Below are 18,264 nucleotides of genomic sequence, written 5' to 3'. Positions count from 1 at the left end.
TAGTGGCCCTTCCCTTAAATGCATAGCATTATACATGTCTGCAAGGAGATGTGCTTTGCATTATGGGAGATACTGAGACCTCTCCTGGTAGGAAACATGGGATGATACACAAGTAGGTATTATTCCCTGTATTCCCCAGGGGGTGATATTGAATTCATGCATCAGCAAATTAGTGCAATGAGTGCAGGGTTAGCGATTATTATGGGGGATTTTAATTATGGCGATATCATGTGGCAAAAAGGAAATGGAATTCATACATCTTCTATGAGATAATTACTTGAAACAGCACTTTACTGAAGGGACACGTGGTGTGAGAGTGTTGCCCTGATCATTGGTTCAGAGGATATATGCATAAGTAAGGTGTTCTCGTTACCTCCAATTGGTGAGAGCGATCATGTGGTATTGACTTGGGAAGTTGCAAAATTTGTGGATTTCTCTCTTAAGAAGGGGTACATACAGAACTACAGATTAGGCAATTATAACAAGCTTCAGAGTGAGCTTGCAGCATGGCAAAACATATTGCAAGGGAAAGATGTTAGCAGTGCATGGGATAAAATCAGCAGGTATCTGAGGAAGGCAATATCAGATTATGTCCCCATGGTCAGGAAGACAAACAAGGTAGGCATTAGATGGATGAGTAGTAGTATCAAGCTTGATCTGCAAAACAAAAGAAAATGTTATGGAGAATTTACAAGGAGAAAGGCTACCAGTACACCCATGAGCAGTACAAGGCTCAAGCTAGGAAGGTTACCAGCATAGTAAGAAAAGTTAAATCAGATTATGAGAAGACCTTAGCCAAGGAGATCAAGGGTAATCCCAAAGAGTTCTTCCACTATGTGGCAAGTAAAAGAAAGAATGACTTCAGAAGGATAACTTTAGTGGGTGCTGATGGTATTGAGATGACAAATTCAGATGTAATAGTAAAGTTACTGAAAATCACTTTTCAACACCCAAGTGAGGATATCTCTGTACCTTTAGCAATAACCAAGGTGAGAATTGAAGTTAAAAAATCTGAGGTACTCAGTATATTGCAAAATTTAAATGCAAACACTGCTGTAGATTTAGATAGAATATCAGCTCGGGTGTTGTGTGAATGTGCAAAGGAATTGTCAATGCCTCTTATTTGGTTATTTAACTTAAGTTTGAACTCTGGTATGGTCCCTAGGGAGTGGAAGGAAGGCAAGGTAGTTTCTTTGCATAAAGGTGGCTCTAAAACTACAGTAGTTAATTACAGGCCATCATCATCTCGGGAGTAGTGGTAAAAGTATTGGAAAAGTTGGTTAAAGATGAAATTCAAGAATGGGTGGATCAGGATATGATACTCTATAGGGACCAACATGGTTTTGTTAAAGGTCAATCCTGCCTTAGCAATTTATTAACATTTTATAATAGAATGACATCTGAGTAGTATGGATAGTAGAATGGCTCAGGGAGAGATACCAGAAAGTGATGTATAGATGAGCAGAGTCTAGAATGAGACAGGTGTGCCTCAGGGCCCTGAGCTTGGGCCATTGTTTTTTTAATTTGTACATAAATGATATAGAAAACGTCTTAAAGGGAAATGTTCAGGTTGTTTGCTGATGATGCAAAGTTGGGTAGCGCAATAAAAAAATCAAGCTGATGTTGAGAGTTTGCAGGATGATTTAAATAAGCTGGCAATAAGGACAAAAGATAATGAATGTCGGTTCAATGAGGAAAAGTGTAAAGTAATGCATTTTGTCATTAAAAGAATACTAGCTATGTACCAATTGATGGAATGGTACTCCAAGAGACTGATGAGGCCAGGGATTTGATGGTATCAATGGGTTGGGAGATGAAGTTCAGGGGACACATTGCTAAGGTGTCCAAGATTGCACATAGGATTACTTGGTTATTGAGGAACACACAAACATCCAGAGATAAAGAGATTATTATTCCCCTTTATAAAGCGTTGATACTTCCACATTTGGATTACTGTACTCAGGTCTGGTCACCTGGATTCCTCAGAGATGAGGAGGTTGTGGAGAGGGTTCAGAGGAGAGTGACTAAGTTGGTGAGTAATGTAAAAAATGCTCCCTACATTGATAGATTGAGAGCTTGTGGTTTGCAGAGGTTGATAGGCAGAAAAGAGGGGATATGATAGAAACATTTAAATCACTAAAAGGTTTTTATAAGATTGATGCAGTGGAAATGTTTCAACTGTATGATAGTGATGGAAGAACAAGAGGTCATCCCTGGAAATTAAGGAAAAGTGTGGTTAACAAGGGTGTGGGAACGAGGTTTTTCGCCTGGAGGGTGTTGAATGAGTGGAATGCATTACCTGACTCAGTTGTGAGTTCTTCGTCTGTAAATGAATTCAAGAAGAGATATGATAGATATTGTTTTGATAACTTAGGTCTCCCACGATGAGTCTACTGACTCCATGGAGATACCCATAATAATAATAATAATGAGGAGACATGAAAACACCCTAGGATCCAGTTTACTAGAAAAGGAAAACAATAACAGTCTCCCTTTCCTAGACACTCTGATCACATACCAGCCTGATGGATCCTATCTTTCGCTGTTTACAGAAAACCTACACATACAGGTAGATATATTCATCAGCACTCACACCAACCCTCTCCCTCAACAATAGGGGATTATAAAAACTTTATATAACGGGTAAAATTAATCAGTTCAGATAACAATGCTCTAACTACTGAACTTAACCATATCCTTAACACTTTCTTAGCCAATGACTACAATCCCCAAAAAATATTAAAACCTGTAACCACAGCCCCAATCCCTCCCTCCATCTTCATAACAGAGATTACTCTAAATCTATCACCATTCCATATATATGGGGTACATCTGAAAAACTGGCAAAAATCCTAAGAAAATAAGACCTCACAACTAGTTACAAACCACATATGAAATTGGCATCTCTTATACACTCCACCAAAGACCAGTCACTTCCCCTAGACCTACCTGGACTATACCAGGTCAACTGCAGTTGCAAATTGTCCTACTATGACCAAACAGGAAGGACAGCCAATATTAAGATATCCGATCACAAGGACTGCATCTAGTTCTACCAATAGAGCTACTCAGGACTTGCTGACAATGCATTGGACACCCACTACAAAATATGCTAGAAGAAGACTACTTTATTAATACTGCAGCAAGTACAGATACAAAAGATTATTCCTTGAATCAGCCCCAACTCTGAAAAACTTCCCAAATTTGGGAGTATTACATTCTAAGATCATCAGTCCAATGCCAAGACAACCAAATTTGGCCTACTGGTGGGGGGGTATCTATTGGACTCTAGGACCAACTTCATTTACCTTTCTTCATCCTCATTTGCTTAGTAGTAATGCTATATGCACATATCATTGTTTTATGATTCCTGAAGATGGCACTGTAACAAATATAGGTAGTTATTCATTAAATTTTTTATAATTAATAATATAGTTTATATTGTTATTTCCTAAAAAATTAGAAGTATGTTCTATACTGGGAAAAACATTTCAATCTTGACAGATGCTATACTGCAGAAGCAAGAAAAACATGCAAAACCTTTTGGAAGTTTTTTCACTTGGTTAGACCATAAATTATATATTTAGTTTAATCCTTTATCCAAGTGCAAGCAAACATACATGTCCGCAAGGAGATGTGTTTTGCATTATGGGATACTAAGGAGAGTGATCAGAACTCAGTCCACCTTTGCCATGAGTTGCCCCAATCCTGAAGATACTTCAGGCACAAACTTTGTTTGCTTACACTTAGATAAAGAATTAAACTAAATATATAATTTATATTGGAAGTTTTTTTCCACTTGATTAGACTATAATAAATTGAGTTTAATCCTTTATCCAAGCGTAAGCAAACAAAGTTTGCACCTGAAGTATCTTCAGGACTGAGGCAACTCGTGGTAAAGGTGGACCAAGCTCTCATCTCTACTTGTCTTAGTATCTCCCATAATGCAAAGCACATCTCCTTGCAGACATGTATAATGCTATGCATTAAGGGACGGGCCACTTCCCTTAATGGTTCATGTTTATCACTTATTGTATATTTGATTGTTCTTTCTAACTCAGAAGAAGCCACCAGCATATGTGGTGAAACTAGTTGGTTTAATTAAATATCTATTATGACCTATTAAACCCAGTGTTAGTTATCTTTTGTTATAATAAAACTATCATTTAATTTCATAGAAAATATTGTATTTAAAAAACATTGCAGCATAGAAATCAGAAGAATAATGCACTTATTTCTTCAAATAAAATTATTAACAGAACCTATTCTAAAGTGTGAAATATAGAGAATAATTATGAATTTAATAATCAAAATTAATTCACAATAAAGTATGATGTAGGAAAATTAATTTTTCATCCTTTTTTGATCTATAAGTTCTCCATTCAGGATAGAGTTGATATTTTAAATTTATTTTGCCTATTTTCATTGTATTTGTCTTTTTATTGCTGATTTTCATACCAAATTTATTATTACAAGAGTTATTCAATTTAGTCAGAGAATCTTGCAGACTGCATTTATTTAGAAGTATAACATCATCTGCATAAGAGATTAACATTTCCAATTTTGATATCATGTTTAATACCACTTTTCTTCACAATGTGATTCACATAAAATGATGAATAACAGAGGGAATAATGCACACACCTGATTTAACCCTTTCTGCGCTAGTGATTCCAACTGGAATCACTAATTGTCTTGGCTTTTGTAGCCCATATTACGTGGCGAATGATTCCAGTTGGTATCATACGTCGTATTCCATTGCTTTAATATAATAACAGGTATGTATTATACTTATAAATCTTACCAATATCAGTTTTTATGACTTAGTAGAATAATATGCATATATTGGATTATAGCGTATAAGCTCAGAAGCTGAATTTTTGCTACCAGAATATAATGATTCCATATGGAATCATTTGGTCAGAATTCCTATCCTGAGATCTATTTTTCATCAAAATACTTGATACTCTTGTTTTTTCAGATCTAAAGACAAAATAAATAGAAAGAAAAATTTTTTTCACTTGGGAAAAAAAATTCAGGTCAGAAAGGGTTAACATCATTCGTGTCCATTATCTATGTTCCATGTGCATTAAATCATCTTTCTGTACCTTCTGCAATTATAACTGTTGAATTTTAATTCAAATGAAGACTAAGTATTGCTTGATATAATGTCCCATTTATGCCATATAAAGTGTTTTGAAGAGCTTTCCTCTTGGCACCTCGTCTTATTCCTTTTCTAAATCTACAAAACTTAAATACATATCCATATTATATTCTCGTAATTTCTCAACTTTTGTTTTCAAGTGAAAATCTGATCCACACTATTCTCTATAAGAAATATGATTTTTGCCATTTAAGTCCGTTCCCCTATCTCCACTAATCTATCTTCCTCCTGAAGACAGACTCAAATGAAGTAAAACCTGTGACTGAGGTATGTGATAACAATTGCACAGTAAATTTCAAAATTACACAGTAAATAAATAGAGCTATTTCACTATTGGGCCTTTTTATATGATTCCCTGTCATGAAAGGTTGTAAGCCTACGGTACATTAATACTACTGTGATTGGTCTATAATTTTTTTTATTCAATTTTATTAATTTTTATATATTTTTTTGTATTTATCCTTTTTTTTACATAGTCCAGAAATCCTGCTCTAGAGACCAAATTGGAACTTTTCAAGCCACTTCAGGCCTCCAGTAAGCAGGCAAGTGATATCTCACACTGTGCAATAAAATTCAGCTTCCACCTGGAAGCACCATTACTATAAAAATTAATTTTTTTCTTCCTTCTTTTAACACATTTTTTAAAATTTACCCTTATTTGAATACAGAAATCTGTTTATCCAAATTTGGGAATGGGAAAGGTTGGCTTTTAGTGTGTATGTGTCCTGTTCATTATTAAGAATATCTATAACAATCCTATAATTTTATTAATAGCATATTTTCTTTCTTAACATATCAAAAACATCAAGCCTTTCTGCTTCCATTCTTTCAACTTTTTCTTCTGTTCCTTTCTTTGACAGTTGTTTGATGATGAGTTATATTTGTTGCAGCAAACTCATAAGTTCTCGAACAATTGTTTGACATTCTAACAAACTTATAACAATACTTAGATGAGAGAGGGCTGTGTGAGTATTACTCTATGGGAGGAGAAATTGACACCAAATTGTGGTCTTGTTTATTCGAGAGAATAAACTTTACCTACATTGTACTTGGAAGGATCTAGAATGTTTGGTTATAGATAATATAAATAAGAATGGCATCATGGGGAGTCAGTTAAATAAATTATATGGGAGCAAGAGAGAAATCAGCCATTAGATCTTGCTAGCAGCATACAGGATAATGTTCTTGGAAAAGAAGAAAATTCTAACATTAAGATCTATAATAAAATATTCCATGGGAGGTTTGCTGTAGTGAGTTTCCTTTAGCATAGCTTTAATACTATGGAGCTTTGAATAGGACTTTTCAGTAATTTTGTTAAGTTCACTGTACTTTGATATGCTAACATTGGTTAGCATATCCACTCTCCATTCAGCAGTCCATAGGTTCATTCTGTCATGGACAATTGAATGGGTTGTGATTGTTATTAGGTGGGAAAAGAACTTCATTGCCTGGTGTGAGATCACTGCCATACTTATTGGAAGCTGTACCAGTGGCTTTACATGCTCTGTTTTGTCTTAAGAGTAAGGTTTCTGGATTATGTAAAAAATACAAAAACTATAAAATTAATAAAAATATAGAAAAAAATCCTTAGCCTACCAACAATACTAACATACTACAGGTTTAACCTTTTGTGAGTAGGAAGTATATTAAAAAAAAAAAAACTGATGAACTGGTTATTTAATAAATCAGGTTTTTTTTTCTGTAATTATTTTGTTTTGATTTCAGAAACACTGCCTTTCTTCCCATCTAATCATCCAAGACAGATACAAGCACAGCCTCTTGTTTCAAACAGAACATATTATCTTGATTTGTGGATTACCAGCATTCCCTATGGACCACAATGGAAATATTTAAGTGAGTATATAGACCATTATATTAATTTAAGTGTCTAGCTCATGCAAGAAGTACAGAACTTCATGATTCAAAGCAGTAGTCCATGCAATTACTCTACTCATTGTGGGAATCCTTTCATTCTACATTCCACAGCTTTTTAATATCAGTCTCAACACCAATATGCTATAAGTTCTTCCTCTAATGCATGCGAGACTGATATTAAAAAGCTGTGGAATGTAGAATGAAAGGGTTCCCACAACATGATTCATCTTAAATTGTTCTATGTTGGTACCTTCACTGTCCTCTCTGGAAATTCGTTCAATGTTAACTCACTTGTGGATCCTTTTTTTTAGCATTTCCCTATCTCTCTGAAATGCAGAAAACCAGATCTGTATGCACTCATCGTTCGCTACTTTCCTTTTTCTTTTAAGGAAAAGGAAAGTAGTGAATTGTTTTTACTAATTCATAATTAGTAAAAACAATTTTACTAATAAAAAAAAAAAAAAAAAATCAGCTAACGCCTTTTTATTCCCGTATATACGGGAGTAGGCGAGGCCATTTAGCCCTATCTAACTTTTGGAGACTGAGTGGGCAGTTCAATCTCCACTGGTACCCAATCAGAGACAGATGGCCCAAGGCTATCACTAATTAAGCGGTACGCAGTGAAGAGAGACGGCTCAAATGTGCCGCCATCTCGTGGTCTCTAACCCTAACACAATATATTTAATGTCTGAAATAATGTGGGTTCTACGGTCGATTTTCTTGAATTTACAGGACGAAAAACCCGAGTTTCCGGGAGGAAAAACCTGCTTGCCCGTGCCAGAGATCGACTAACTCGGGAACCGGTCGAAAAAAGGCTTAGAAAAATTTCCTCTAGTCGCCGACTAGACTCGAAACCAAGACTTCCTTCGTGCGGCCTAGCGCGGTGGTGTGCAAACGCCACATCCACTGAGCTACACAGGCTCTTCAATTTTACTAATTATTAATAAAATAACACTTGATGTTTCGACCCCTGTATTGAGGTCATCATCAGAAGGATACATGTGTATAGAAACCAAGCTACATGCTGTTGCACTCTATAAAGGTAAATGAAATCTACGTTGTTAACTAATCTTTTTCTTAGCCTGACCTCTAGTGATAAAAATAAATAAAAATAAAATAAAATAAATGAGAACTACAATAAACTCTCCTAAAGTCCTCATGTACTAAGATTCTTCTGGAATTGTACAGTTCATATTGTTATACTACAATTTTCTTCTGGATTTGTACAGTTCAGTTGCTATTGAAAGTTCCAAAAAAAAAAAAATTCACCAAGTTTTGTGAATCTCAATTCACCAAATTGAGATTTTTCTTTGTGGTTGCTAGGAAGGCTGCAGATGGGTCCTCCACATTCTTGGAATGGTTAGACCATCATTTTTATTCAGATTTGGATTATGTTTGAGCATTTCACATGCTTCTTTGAATTTCCTCTTGAACCAGGTTTTGGTGCAGTGTAGGGACTTGGTACCTTTCCAATCAGTTCTGTGGTATGTTTGGAGTGCATGGTCAGAAAGGCCAGTTTTTCCAAAATGGAGGTATATAATATGTCGTTTGTGTTCATCCTTATTGATTGGGATGGTTCGCCCTGTTTCCCCTATGTATGGTATGTTACATGTGCATTGTATTTTAGAAACCCCTCTGTGGGATAAGTGTGGCAGAGGATCCTTGGAAGAACTGAGTAGGTGTCTTAATTTTGTCGGGGGGTTTAAATTTGGTTTTGATGTTGTATTTGTGTAGTGTTCTGTCTATTTTTTCAGAAATACCATATGGTATGGCAATAGCATTCTTGAAATCTTTTTTGCTTTTAGTGGTATCTCTGTGGTGGATCTTATGAATGGTTTTTTTACTATATCCATTTTTTATAAAGGTATGGTTGATGATCTCGTATTCCTGGTTAAGAACTTGTTCATTTGAACAGATAGTTTGAGCTCTGTGTTTAAGGGTGCTTATGATGGGTCCTCATCATAAGGTTTTTGTGTTGAGTCATGATAAGAAGTTTTGTGTATGTACTGGCCTGTGTGTATAGGTTTGTGGTAGACTGAGAAGGACCATTCACAAAATCCTCCACAGACATACCACTAAAAACAAAAAAGATTTCAAGAATGCTATTGCCATACCATATGTTATAGGCATTTTCGAGTCCCTACACCGCACCAAAACCTGGTTCGAGAGGAAATTCAAAGAAGCATGTGAAATGCTCAAACATAATCCAAATCTGAATAAAAATGATGGTCTAACCATTCCAAGAATGTGGAGGACCCATCTGCAACCTTCATAGCAACCACAAAGAAAAATCTCAATACAAAAAAGACTTTTTTTTTTCCCAGAACATTCAATAGCAACCTGAACTGTACAAATCCAGAAGAAAATCGTAGTATAACAATATAAACTGTACAATTCCGGAAGAATCTTAGTACATCAGGACTTTAGGAGAGTTTATTGTAGTTTTCATTTATTTTATTTTATTTATTATTTATTTTTTTATCACTAGAGATCAGGCTAAGAAAAAGATTAGTTAACAACGTAGATTTAATTTACCTTTATAAAGTGCAACAGCATGTAGCTTAGTTCCTATACACATGTATCGTTCTGATGATACCTCAATACAGGGGTCGAAACATCAAGTGTTATTTTATTGAAAATTAGTAAAATAATCATTTCGGCACGTGTGTTTTGTGTCCCTAAATTCTTAAATGTGAGCACTACTTTCCTTGCAAAGTATTCTATTCGTGTAAACCGCATTCCCTGTCCTCATACTGAAATATTTCTTAATGCAATCATAGTTAACTCATTTGTGGATCCTTTTTTTTAGCATGTCTCTATCGCTCTGAAATGTAGGAAACCAGATCTGTGTGTCTAGATGGCTGTCTTATAGGAACAGCACATTCTTATATCGATTCATCATCATCCTTCTGGGTATGTCAGCAATCCTTTGAGTGATCTTCAACATTTGCTATGTGTTCCCTGTACATAAGCCCTTTATCCATCATTGTGCTCTGATCCCTTGCCTTATCCACTTCCTTGAGCACAGTTATACTAATATAATAAGCAGCACCCCATTTCCTCTGACCAAATTGCAAAATTACAACTAGAAGGAAAATAACACAATAACTACAGTAATGAAAAGTACAGATATTTTGTACTGAAACTAACAATACATCATCAGTGTGTGTAAACAACAAGCCATTCAGAGAACACCAATTCAGGTTATGTTGGTTGAAAGTTTATTACTGGGTTATGTTTGTTGTATGATTATTATGCCACAGGTACCTTTAAAGATTAAAACATCACACTTGCTAAGATCTGTTTATACTTGGAACTGAAATTCAACATAAAACTGAAATCCTGATATCTCCTCATGATCTGCCTATGCAAACTATTTTGAAGTGACATCACATTGTTTCTGAATACACTGTCTGTTGGCAACTGAATATCTCTCTCTTCAAACCTTGGATTATATTTTGAATCTACAAATTAAAGGACAGTAGCTTCAGAACAATGTCAAAAAAAAATACTACTTGTCATCCTCTCACTTTGAGATACCACCCCTCCCCATACTTCATATTCAAGCCACTAATCTGTTAATCATTCCCATTTTTCATGTGATATTCATTCCTATATCTTTGCAAAAAAAAAAAAAAAAAAAAAAAGTATACACTCCATTCAGTGCAGCTTTGCTATTATAAAATGTGACCAAATTACTGAAATGACACCACTTTTTAAGAAATCCATTCTATTCTCTCAAGATTCTTATAATGCTTATTTTCATCAATTCGATTCATATTCTAACATTTCCAATATTTTTACTCCTACTTCTTGCAGAGTGCCTCTGTAGCTCAGTCAGCATTGATGATGCCCTTTGGTTGGAAAGATGTAGATTTGAGGAAAATTTGGGACATGCAAACTCCTCAATCAGGAGTTTTTAAGTGAAGCTGAGGTAGCAATCATGATCATGCAAAAGATTTTTTTTTTTTTTTTTTTATTAAAAAAAAGCTGGCCAAAAGAGCCTGGTTGGCCAAGTGGTTAGCATACCTGTCTCCAACCAACAGGCTGCGGGTTTGAATCCCATCATGGGCACGACTGCTGTTTGTGATTGTCTTCATGTGGAAGATTAATTTCATTGCCAGTGTGAGACCACCATCTTGGTTATTGGAAGCCTGGAGTGGCTTGATAAAGTTCCATCTTTGGTCTCTAGAGCAGGATTTCTGGACTATGTGAAAAATAAATTTGATAAAAATGGGGGGGGGGATCCTTAGCCCATCACAGTACAAAATGTACTATAGGTTTGTAAATAACGTTTCACGAGTGGAAGCAACATAAAAACGAAACATAAAAAATATGCAATTAACAGACATAATACACTAGACTCATAATCTTTGCTCTTGCTGTAATCCCAGATAACATCTTGAGACATCTTGAGTTTCCATAGCCCAATTGGTATAGGCCAAGCTCCTTTGGTCGGAAGGACCTGGATTCGATTCCCATCAATGACATGAGGAACCTTTATCTGGTCTCTTTTGACAAAAAGTGAGTTAGCTGGTCTCATATGGAGGTAAAGGGTTTTTCCAACTTAGGTTTTTTCGTCCCCCAGAACAGGCAAACTGACTCATGAACACACACGGATAACAGTCAGGAATACTTAAGACCCAGTCATAGGCCTGATTCGTCAGCTATGCTGGTCCTGAGCCAGGACCACCATAGCTGACGAATCAGGCCTATGGCTGATTCTTAAGTATTCCTGACTTAAGAATATAAAATTAGGGGGGAGGGGGGGTTGAGATGGTGCCATACTTCCTTGTGAAAGGGCTTCATGGTCTTTGTATCATCATGCGAATACATACATCTTGAGACACTGAATACCAAAGTTAAAATGCTATTAGTGTTAGTTTCTTTTTGTCTATAGTGTTATCCTATCCAGGCCTGCGGTCTATTAAACATAAGGCTTAATCAATATGTCAAATACTTCATAACTTTCCAGTCTTCTATCCTTTACTGTCATGCTCTGCACTATTTCCCTTCCTTCACTATAAATACACAAAGTATTAATTGAACAGTTCTATTATTGCCTTATGCTGTCACCTTAATGCTCTCTCTCTCTCTCTCTCTCTCTGCAACAACAAAGGCCATTCTCCTATAATTCACCTTTACTGGTTTCTTAACTAAAGAAACTTCCTAGAATTTATGTGACTGGTGATTCCAACTTATGTTTATATTTTATGTTCTCCTTTTATTGCACATCTCTTTTCTTACCTGTGTTTTATTTTTTTAATGCGACTGCTAATTGTCACATCAAATCTTATCATTTATTAACTTCACCTGAACTCAACAAGCCTCCAGCCATTTCCTCAAATATACCCTGGACTTGCTAATTTCAACCTTCTCTTTTTACACATTCTGTCCATCATTGCTTGCCTCCTTACTCATCATTTTCACATCTAATAGGTTTATCATTCTTCATCTCACACTTTTATGTTTTATTGTTCTCATGTCACCACTTCTATTTTAGTCATATGTAACAACTAAAACTGCTACCATTTCTTGCATGCTCATTCCTCTACAGCCAGTTATGTGTATTAAATATCTTGAATGGGAAAAAAATTGATTTCAAATAACTCTCTATCTAGTATCTCTAGCATGAAAAACAAGGCTAGATGTTTTGGTGTTCTTGATTCTCATATTAGCAGAACAACCAGTCTGTCCAAAGAACAAATCTGAAGAACAAATTATGTGATATCTGTGATTGCATATGTAATCTGCAAATCACTGTGATCTGCCAGTGAATGATGTTTTCTATAAATAGAAAATTTAATACTGATTATGAAAGTATCCAGAAAAGGATAACTTGTTGTATTTACATTCAATAGTCAACTTGATGTGGGAGTACACATCAGATGTTACATAAAGTAAATCGGCCAAAATGGTGAGATAGGAATGCCTGTGGCACTGTCCCTCCTTTTTTTTTTTGTTTTTGCAGAGTTTGTTCTTCCATGTAGAGTAACCTTCATTGATGGTAAATTTAAACAAGTTAACAAATATCTCATGGAAATTTTCAATTATAAATTGAACAGTTTCTTGGAATAGTATGTTTATGAATAGGGTAACTACAGCCAAAAAAAAAACGGTACTGAACATTCATTTACTGCACAACATATATATCATTATAATTATTCAGTACTGTTTTTTCTTTTTTTGTGTGTGTGTGTGTGTGTGTGTGTGTTTGCCATAATGTATATAAAACAAACATAATTTTACTGCCCAGCAAATGAAGATCTTTAATTGTCTTTTTGAAGGTATTATTGTTTTTGCTATGGAAGTGGATGTGGCCAGTGAGATTTTGTAGAAGATTAGAAAGATATTTAGCTAAATAAGTGTCAGAGCCAAGTCGTTAAACTGTAGAGTGGTACACACTTCAATCCACAATGGCTAATGCCATTTTGGCCATATGCTTGTAAACGGTATCACAGAAAATCCACCCAGGACACACTTATATTGGCACCCTTTACTCAGTTAATTTCCCTATGTGGCAAGCAGCATCGAGATTACTCAGGGATTAAAGTAATGATATTTCCTATGTTTGACGTCTGTCAAAGATTTTGTATTTCTATAATTATTGTGAATGTAATAGGTTATTACCCTAAGAAGAAGTGACCCAGGTGTTTGCTGATATTTGCTGGTAATGGAATTCATTTGTACTTTTTTATTTGGGGAGGGGTGTAATTCTCACAAAGGAGAAACCCACTTTGTAGTTTCTAAAGAGAGCAGGGAAAAGGAAGAATGAGTGATGCTATTCACACTATTTCTGAGCATTTTCTCCTCTGACATACTCCTCAGATGAGAAAATTTACTATCAAACCACTGAACATAATGAATAACCAGCTTTGCAAACCTTAGAGGTTGGTTGATCAGCATGTAGTACGTTACTATGTATATGAGTAGTGGGTTGGTAAAGGAGGAACTTGTTTACATTTGATTTAAAAGACTGTATATTGTATTCCTTGGGAAACACATAAGGGAAAGACTGTTCCACAATACAGCAATGGCGTGGATTGAAGGAGGAGGAAAAGAAACTTATTCTGTGGGTTTCAAGGTGTGCCGTGAAGGGATGTTGAGCAGAGCTGCATGTATTCCAGTGAGCTTAGTACTAAGTGGAGGAATTATTGATGTTGTTTCAGAAGAACCTTTTCTGTGGAAATATTTATAGAATACACATATTGCAGAAACCAAACATTTGCAAACAGAGGTGCTTAAGGGTCAAAGCTGTGTAACGGAGAGGAGACCTCCACATAGCCTTTAAAGGAATGCAGAGAACCGACCACGGCTTCTGACCTAATGTCCAATCCTCACCTTCTCGTGGTGCACCTTGTTGATTATCTACCTAGATACTGAACGAACAAGGATGGGCTGGCAATTTGGGATTCAGCCGAACAAATTGTATTCTTATTGGCTTAAACCAATATACAAAATTTCATGGCGGCTGGGCTTTCGCCCGGCTAAACAAGGTCTCCGTTGTTTTCACCAGAGAACCAGGACGAAAAGTCAGCTACTGGAACAAATCTGAAAACACACCTCAACTCAACGTCACCAGAGTTAAAGATCAGTACTAGCAACATAAGAAGCCTGAATGGCAAAGAAATGGAGCTAGCTGAAGAATTAGATAAGTACCAGATCGACATAATAGGGGTGACTGAAACAAAAAAGACAAAAACTGATGAGATCTTTCTGAACAATAAATACAAAATGTTATATTCAGGAAATGACAATGAAGGAAAAGATAGAGTAGCCATAATATTCAACACAAAATACGAGGCTAATCTTCTTAAATGGTAGGCAGTCTCAAGTAGTGATGTGGGCTAATATCAGAATGGGGAATTGGACAATTAAACTTATTTTTGCTATGATCCCACAGAAGGTTCTACTAAGGTAAAAGTGGAGGAATTTTTTGATGCTTTAGAAAAAGCAACTGACACAATCAAAAGGGAAAAGTTGGTCCTTTTTGGGACCAACAAGGACCCCGCTATTGATGTTGTTTCAGAAGAACATTTTCTATGGAAATATTTAGAGAATACACATATTGCAGAAACCAAAAAAGAAGGGGTGCTTAAGGGTCAAAGCTGTATAACTGAGAGGAGACCTCCACATAGCCTTTAAAGGAATGTGGAGAACTGACCAGGGCTTCTGACCTAATGTCCAATCCTCACCTTCTCGTGGTGCACCCTGTGGGTATCTACTTTGATACTGAACGAACGAGGATGGGCAGGCAATTTGGGATTTAGCCGACCAAATTGTATTCTTATTGGTTAAACCAAAATATAGAATGATGGTACAACATGACAAAATTTCATGCCGGCTGTGGCGTCGCCCGGTTAAACAAGGCCCCAGTTGTTTTCGCCAGGGAACCAGGGCGAGCAGCGAAAAGTCAGCTACTGGAACAAATCTGAAAACAAACCCCAATTCAACATCACCAGAGTTAAAGATCGGTACTATCAACGTAAGAGGCCTGAATGGCAAAGAAATGGAGCTAGCTGAGGAATTAGATAAGTACCAGATCAACATAATAAGGGGTGACTGAAACAAAAAAGATAAAAAGTGGTGAGATCTTTCTGAGCAATAAATACAAAATGATATATTCAGGCAATGACAATCAAGGAAAAGAAGGAGTAGCCATAGTATTCAACACAAAATACGAGGCTAATCTTCTTGAATGGCAGTCAGTCTCAAGTAGCGTAATGTGGGCAAATACGAGAATGGGGAACTGGACAATGAGACTTATTTGTGCCTATGGTCCCACAGAAGGTTCTACTAAGGTAGAAGTGGAGGAATTTTTTGAGGCTTTAGAAAAAGCAACTGACACAATGAAAAAGGAAAAGCTGGTCCTTGTTGGGGATCTAAATAGTAGAGTAGGAAATGATTGTGAGACATACAAAAATATTTTGGGAAAATTTGGAGAAAAGAGCAAAGCTAATAATAATGGCAAATATCTGTTGGATTTCTGCTCAGGACAGGGACTGGTTATTACTAACACCATGTTCCAACATAAAAATGTGCACAAATTCACATGGAGAGAAGAGGCAAGGAATAAGAAAAGTCTCATTGACTATGTTATTGTTGATAGTGATGTTTTCTCCCTGGTGCAGGACACCAGAGTGTACAGAGGATTTGAAATTGGAAGTGATCACTATTTAGTCTTGAGCAGGATAAAATTGAATTTCATATTGAAAAGAATAACATGTAAGAAAGTTTTAAGGCGAATAAAAGTTGAGCAGCTCTCAGATGTGAACTGTAGACTAAAATACAGAAATATTATTGAAAAGAAAATGAAAGAGTTTGAGAACAGGAATCAAACCTTGGAGATTCATTGGCAAACTCTGAAGGAAACATTGATTGATTCTGCCAGAGAGGCATGTGGTGAGGTTGTGTGCAAGGATAAAAAAATCAGAACTCCCTGGTGGACACAGGAAGTTAAAGAGGCAGTGAAGGAAAAGAAGAAAGCATATCAAAAGTTCCTGGCAAATAAGTCAGCTTTTGCTCTTACAGAATACAGAGACAAATGTAAGAAAGCTAAACAGTCTGTAAAACTAGCTAAACAAAAGTCATGGGAGGACTTTGGCAAGAATATAGAAAATAAATATCAAGAAGGTGGCAAAATATTCTGGAGGTTGTTGAAGAAGCTCAGAAATGGAGGAAAGAGTGCTGTAAAAGGAATTAGAGATGATAAAGGTGAAATGAAAACAGGAGAAAAAGATATCCTTGAAGTATGGAGTAATTACTTTGAAAAACTGCTAAATGAAACAAGCAGTGATGACAGCACAGTGATAAAAAACACTGACCAGGCATGCAGTCAGGAATACATATCCATACTTGAAGTAGAAAAAGCCATCAAAGGCTTAAAATGTGGAAAGGCAGCAGGAGTAGATGATATTCGACCAGAAATGCTGAAGTATGGTGGTATAAGAGTCTTACAGTGGCTGCACTGCATAGTTCAGAAAGCCTGGACAGAGGGACGAATTCCCGATGATTGGAGTAGAGCTCTCATAGTACCCATATATAAAAAGGGAAATAAAACTGAATGTGAGAATTACAGAGGTATTTCCCTACTGAGTGTTCCTGGCAAGATTTATGCAAGTATACTTGAGAAACGGTTGAGAAGAATTGTGGAAGAAAAGCTTGGTGAAGAACAAGCTGGATTCAGGCCAAATAGAGGCTGTCAGGATCAGATCTTCACTTTACGACAAATAGTCGAGAAAGCATGGGAATATAACAAAGATCTGTATTTAAGTTTTGTCGATTTGGAAAAGGCATATGACAAGGTGCCAAGAGAGAAGCTATTCAATACGCTGCAGTTATATGGTGTCAATGGGGCATTATATCAAGCAATACTTAGTCTTTATTTGAGTTGTGAGTCAGCAGTTAGAATTGAAGGAAGTACAGGAAGATGGTTTAATGTTTAAATCTGGTGTGAGACAAGGATGTACATTATCCCCTCTGTTATTCATTATCTATATCGATCACATTATGAAGGAATGTGGTATTAAATCTGATATCAAAATTGGAGATGCTAATGTCAGCTCTTTGCTTTATGCGGATGATGTTATACTTCTAAATAAATCCGCTACAAGTCTGCAAGATTCTCTGACTAAATTGAATAGCTGTTGTAATAGATATGGTATGAAGGTCAGCAATAAAAAGACAAAGACAATGAAAATAGGCAGAATCATTGAAAATGTCAACTGTGTTGTGAATGGAGAACCTGTGGAACAAGTAAAACATTTCAGCTACTTAGGCACAATTTTTACTGAAGATGGTAAACTAAATATAGAAATAGACAACAGAATCAGCAAAGCTGGTATCGTGGGAAGTCAATTGAATAAATTCATATGGAATAAGAAAGAAATTAGTCGGAACACTAAATTAGCTGTATACAAGACTGTGTTCAAACCAATTTTAACTTATGGATCTGAGAGCTGGGTCAGAAGCAAAACACTTGACCAAAGACTAGAGACCACAGATATGATAGTCCTGAGAAAGATTAGAGGCGTGAACAGATGGCATCAATGGCAATATCATATTAAAAATGAGGATATTAGGAAAGAACTTGACATTGTCAGCATCCAGGAATGCGTTAGCAGAGCTAATCTCAGATGGTATGGTCACTTAAATAGAATGGGAGAGGAAAGATTAGCAAAACAAGTGTTCTCTGCGAGGTTGGCAGGAAAACGACCCAGAGGAAG

General features: G+C 36.2%; 1 protein-coding gene across 1 annotated transcript in view; it reads left to right on the top strand.

Moving 5' to 3' along the window:
* The window catches only part of LOC150099931 (RPA-related protein RADX-like), a 273,154-nt gene that overhangs the window by 47,282 nt on the left and 207,608 nt on the right, over positions 1-18,264 (top strand). The window contains exon 4 of the mRNA XM_090403019.1: positions 6,890-7,018. Coding sequence (XP_090259145.1) covers positions 6,890-7,018 — 129 coding nt within the window. The remainder of the gene's footprint in view (positions 1-6,889; positions 7,019-18,264) is intronic.

This window comes from Typopeltis vanoorti, chromosome 13 (assembly GCF_054136105.1).
Source record: "Typopeltis vanoorti isolate ZY-2024b chromosome 13, IOZ_Tvanoo_1.0, whole genome shotgun sequence".
Classification (NCBI taxonomy): domain Eukaryota; kingdom Metazoa; phylum Arthropoda; class Arachnida; order Uropygi; family Thelyphonidae; genus Typopeltis; species Typopeltis vanoorti.
The sequence above is the reverse complement of the archived record's forward strand: the minus strand, read 5'-3'. Positions and strand labels throughout refer to the sequence as shown.